We start from the raw sequence: 6000 nt of genomic DNA on the forward strand, positions 1-6000 counted from the left end.
TAGCATATCTTATGATAACGAGTTCTAAATCAGCTATAAAATACACAAAAATGTTGTCTAATCATCTAATTTATTTCCTATCTATTGGTTACTTTGTTAAGTTTCCTAATCAATGAAAATAAAGGTTTTAATATTTTTGCTGTGGGCATCTGAGCCTTTTTTGTGTCAGTATGCCCTCGATTTCAAGTTTTTTAAATGGTAAAATGTGGGAAAGCTTGATATGAAACATATTTTAATAATTGTTAACTACATATGTGTAGAACTGTAACATGCTTTCCCCAGTTTTGCATTTTCATGGATATTGCAATTACAAAATCAATTATCTAAACTCATTTACAATTCAATTACGATTACGACAGCAACATATTTTTAAATTTCAACTACAATTACAGTTTTAATTACCCCATAATTGTAATTAATTATCAAATACGCAATTATAATTGAACCCAACTCTGGTACATACATTTCATAAATCAGCTCTGAAATGGCTGACTGCAAAACAATTAATACTGCGTTCCAGGCAACTCGGAACTCTGCATTTCCGAGTTAGAAAACTTTCCATCTCTGAGTTGTACAGATTTAAGCACGTCCAAATGTCTCAAACATGGTTGCCTGCTGTAATATTACATTTTCCCCCAGATTTACCAAGTAGGAGCTCCGATTTCAGGTAGCGTTCCAAGTCACTTTTTCAAGTAGGAGGTCGGTAAATCCCGAGTTCTAAGTTGCAGCATTAGATCACATTTTTTAGAGATGATCACAGCTCTCTCTCACACACACACACAAGCACACACACACACACACACACACACACACACACACACACACACACACACACACACACACACACACACAGCATGATCCAAACTGTTCTATGGCTGATCTTTTTTTAGCTCTTTGTGTGTCTCTATAAAAAAATCTTTAGATACCGTATATTACCTTTTCAAGGAAAACCCCCTCCCTGGGTGAAATGGTGTTCCTTATTTTTTTCAGATTTTTTAAAAGATTCTCTATGGTATTGTTTGTCAAATGGGGAATTAACAAATTAAAGCATTAAAAATATGGGGTTTTATTATGTTTATAGTTTAAAATGATAATTATACTATTGCCAGAAACTCACATAACAACAACAAAAACACACAAAATAAGAAAAAAATATACTGAATAATAAAAATGACAAACAACAACAACAAAATACACAAAATGACACACACAATAAGAGAGAAAAATACTTACTATTACCAGCAATACACAGAACGACAACAAAGACACTAATTGCGAGAGAAATACACAATACCACTACAAAATACACAAAAATAACAGAGAAAGGTGTAACAAGATATGAGAAACAACCAAACAAAACCAAAAACACACACTGAGAGAGACTAAGTTAAATAGTACCAACAACACACAAAAATGGCAACAAAAACACACAAATTACGAGAAAAATATACTGAATAATGAAAAGAACAGACAAAATACAGAAAATGGCACAAAAAACACACAAAATGATGATGGAAATAATCTTGATTAGAAAATGAATGAAAAAAACATAGAAATAAATGTATTCATGTGCCACTAAATACTGTTTCATTCCACTTATTTACAAAATGAGATTCTTTAAAATGTGTGTTATCACTCGTTCATTCCATCATTATGCTCTACTTTTTTTTCCACAGAATTCTGAGCAAAATGTAGTAGTCGGACAAAGGGGGGACTTGGGTCAAAAGAGAACCACTGCTCTAGGGTTCCACATGGCCCCTTAAATCTGACCATTTTTCATGATTTATGATGATATATGCATGTGGACAACATTCATTTATTTCAGTTGAAATAACATTTCAATCATGTAAAATGTAACAAATTAGTGGAATTCAAACTTGTGGAACATATTTTTCATGTTTTATTGCCATCATTGTGTTCTGTAATAGTTAATAAACCATATGTATTGAGCTGTGATGTGTCCTCTGCTCCCATAGGTGGGTTTCAAACACCATAAGGACTATGTGGGTTATGTGTGGGCCAAACAGGAGGAAGCAGATTTTCAGCGACAAGAACATCAGGTAATAAAATTTTATAACCAATGCTCCCGGCACATAATTATCTTTATTCTTACTAAATGTCTGTCTGTCTGGTTCCCCAGGTAACCTTTACTGAGGAGGAATTGCCCAAAGGCTCAGGGGACTTTATCTTGGGTTTCTATAGCAACAACATGAGCACCCTAGTGGGCGTAACGGAGCCCTTTCAGGTAATTATTTGCCTCTGCTGCCAAAAAAATAGCATTTACTGTCTGAATTTCTCCTCGTGAAGCTGGCAGGAGTAACAAAAGAAAAAAGGATACTGATTTTTCTCCATTGAGTTTTTCGCATGACGTCACCGATTTGTGTGGCGCAGTCGTCCGCCATATTAGAGTACAACACCATAGCTGCTGTGTTAATGTATGTAGCGAAATAAGTTGGGTAAAAATGCCTTATTGTGCCATTATTAACTGCAATAGTCGGAAGACCGCCTCCATTCACCTCCTCAGCATCCATGCGTCTTTCTTGAGCTAATCCAAACATCACCTGACCGTTCATTCACCGCGCAGCGACGGAGCCGAGTCCAACCAGTCAATGTTAAAAACATAGGAATTAAGCCTGACCGCGATCGTGGGTTTGAGCAAATATTTAAAGCTCTAAGTAGGTGCACATCAGTCTGATTGTTATCAGAATCTGTTGCAGGCATGAAATACATCTGCACTAATCCCAGTGATAGTGAAGTAAATCCATACTTTGTAGAAGAAGTTCAGTTAAATTCCAAAGAGTGGGGCACATGAATAGTGTGCCTCTGAGGCACTGCAGACGCAGTGCGCATGCCCGTCACACAGAAAGTGTCACTTAGACAAATTTTCTCTACTTATCTAGCATTGGGCCCCATTGTGGTCAGTATGTACCTTATAAATGCTCCAATATGTCGACCGGAAGTGCGTCAGTCAAAAATCAAGTAGGTCACGCAAACCCTCTATTGAGCCTCTTCTCTTTCCTTTCTCAGATCATTCTTCCCACTTCAGGCAATGAAATAAGTTCCTCAGACAGTTCAGATTTCAGCTCAGAGGATGACAGCACTGTCGTACTGATGAAGACCAGGTCCCGCAGTCCCAGTCCTCGTAAGGGTAAGCAACACCACAGACATCGCAGCCGCCCAGTCGCGCAGCAGCAGCGCCCCCGAAGCAGAACCAGCAGTCGCCCCGTCACCCCCAATGAAAGATCTCAGCACTGTTGATGCTGGTGCTGATGCTCTCCACCCTGCCACGCGACGAGAACAGTTCAGTGGATCGTCCTGCAGAGGGCAGCAGCAGCCAAGCAGACACAGACACACGCTGAACATGATACCGTGTTCACAGGTAACATCCAATCCTTCTCTTCAGTCTATGATGCATATGTCGTCTGCTCTGTCCAGTGGTTGTGCCTCTGATTCTGTTTTAGAATGTTTTGTATTGTTGTTTTTTTTACATGTTTCTGATGTCGGTTTGTCAGGGATAAACAGTATATGAAGCTGACACTTTGATTTTACAAAATACTCAAGGATTTCAGAGAGGAGTGGGAAAAAAAGTGTAATTCATAATTTTATGAACCTGTGCTTTTTTAAAATAATTGACAACTTTTCTAAAACTTCACTATGTTCTGCCGTAGGTCGCAGTAATGTCTGATTTAAAGTGACCAACTGATGAGTGCAAATATGTCAGTCTTAGGTATTCAACATGCTTCAACGATTTGGCTTCTTTCTCCACACAATTTAACCCTCCTATTATCCTCAAATATTATTAACACATTTTACACTTTGGGTCAATCTGACTCTAGGGATATTTGCCTCCAGAAAATGATTTTCTGAAAATTACTGAACAAGTTTTTGTGTCAGACACTTTGTTTATTTGTTAAATACGTAAATAAGCCCTTGGTAATGAAACCTTGACCTGTTCTCTAGCGCCACCATCAGGACAAACCCTTAAATTAGAATTTATTTATCTTGGATAGTTTTTATCCAACTCTTCTCAAAATTACTGACATTAAAGACCACCTACTGGTCAAACTTTCAGTTTTGCAGTTAGTGTATCTCGAAAATCTTTCATCCGAATCTTTTCTAATTTTGAGGTGCACATTCATGTTGTTGGTGACCCCCCTCCCCTTTCCTAATGAATATATTTATTTACGACTTCAGATTAGAATGCCTCAAAATCAGGGTCCTCCTCAGGGCATCCCTCTGTCTCAGATGCATTCTCCTCTACACTACCACTTTCACTGTGAAAGAGCTGTTCCAAAACCTCATTGAAACATGTAAGCCTTCTTTTAGAGGACATTTTCAATAGAGAGAGCGTGCAGATGGCAATACACCCAGAGCACAATGAGGAATGATTTTGATAAAGAGCCGCCATGCAAGGTCACACACAGATAGACAAAGTTTTAGACAGCTAAAACAGATTGGGGTCAATTGCACAACGTGTGCATTCAGCATATTGAAAAAGAATATAATAATAATAATAATATGTCATAATAATAATTAAAATCATGAAATATGAAGCTAAGAAAAGTCAAATAATATTTTTTAATGAGAAACATTAAATGGGGTCAAATTGACCCCAAGGATAATAGGAGGGTTAACCCAAACATCATGGCATTGGGCATAACTTTCACTTTTTTCCACACAAGATCATAAAGTCAGTGGAGATGTGTCTCTACACCAGTGGGCATTTAACACACATTAAAACAACATTTGTAATTATACAGAGGAGCATCTTAAACCTATAAAGTCCTCTTGGGGTGCAGAACAAAAGTGCTGAACCAAAGTGGCTGGAGGACTACGTTCAGGGGCTCGGCCACCAGCCTCAATGGCAGAATATCGTGAGTGAGTGTGTGCGCGCGTGTGTGTAGCGTGACTTGAAAGGCCTTTAAATAGACCACCATATCAGTGAAGGATACTGTGATGGCTGAGGAAGGCCTGCTATCCGCTGACACTGCTCTGCTGTCAAACCAGAGCCAGTTGATTTATTGTTGGTAGTGAGGGCGTATTCACAAAATGAGGACGGACTGCTTTGCTTTGTTCCAAACTGAAGCACCAACTAAATATGAGACCATTCCATTCTGCCCATTTGGTAACTAAGGATGTCCCGATACCAGGAGACAAACAACAACAAATAACCAAGTGACAAAATTTTAACCAAAGACAGATTTTGGAGTTGATCCAGATCAATATACTGATTCTGGATTAGTTTGAATAATGAAAAAAACCCTATCTCTCATTATTGGTGAAATTTCAAAAATGTATATCTTGGTTTTTAATTGACTAATCTTTAATATGTTCAGATTTACATGAAAATTTACTTTAATCTATTTTTTATATTTTTTGACTGCTAACTGTCAGTTTTCCTCAGCATTCCACACTACAAAGTAAATATTAAAAGGATTCATGCCAATACAAGGCGGCAATATCGATATTGTATCAAAGTGAACCGTGTTATTGGGACACCTCAAGTAGTAACCAGGCCAGGGTTGTGGTCAATTATAATTTCAATCGTGTAATTGATAATTATTTACAATTATGATGTAATTACAACCAAAATTGTAATTGAAAAAACATGTTGCTGTTGTAATCATAATTGAATCGTAATTGAGTTCAGAAAATTTACTGTAATTTTAATTGGCATGGAAGTTATATTAAAAACTGTCAATTACAATTTCATTAAATGCAAACCTGGTGAACCATGTTACAGTTCTATGTAGTTAACAATTATTAAAATATGTTTCATATCAAGTTTACCCACTACCTGACTGTTCCCTTCAGGATTATTTTACCATTTTCTAGGGGTATGCGGACACAAAAAAAGGCTCAGACGCCCACAACAAAAAATATTAATACCAATATTTTCATTGATTAGGAAGCATAACAAGGTAACCAAGAGATGAGGTACAAATTAGATGATAGATAATATTTTTTAGTGTATTTTACAGCTGATTTAAGACATGGGTC

The 6000-nt window shown here is 37.2% G+C and overlaps 1 protein-coding gene across 1 annotated transcript in view; it reads left to right on the top strand.

Annotated features, from left to right (window-relative positions):
• Positions 1–5635, top strand: part of inpp5jb (inositol polyphosphate-5-phosphatase Jb) — a 44241-nt gene extending 38606 nt beyond the window's left edge. Inside the window, 3 exon segments of the mRNA XM_028457209.1 lie at positions 1977–2060; positions 2141–2245; positions 3028–5635. Of these exon segments, the coding sequence (XP_028313010.1) occupies positions 1977–2060; positions 2141–2245; positions 3028–3258 (420 nt within the window). The 3' untranslated portion in view covers positions 3259–5635.
• The last annotated feature ends 365 nt before the right edge of the window (positions 5636–6000 follow it).

This window comes from Gouania willdenowi, chromosome 9 (assembly GCF_900634775.1).
Source record: "Gouania willdenowi chromosome 9, fGouWil2.1, whole genome shotgun sequence".
NCBI lineage: Eukaryota > Metazoa > Chordata > Actinopteri > Blenniiformes > Gobiesocidae > Gouania > Gouania willdenowi.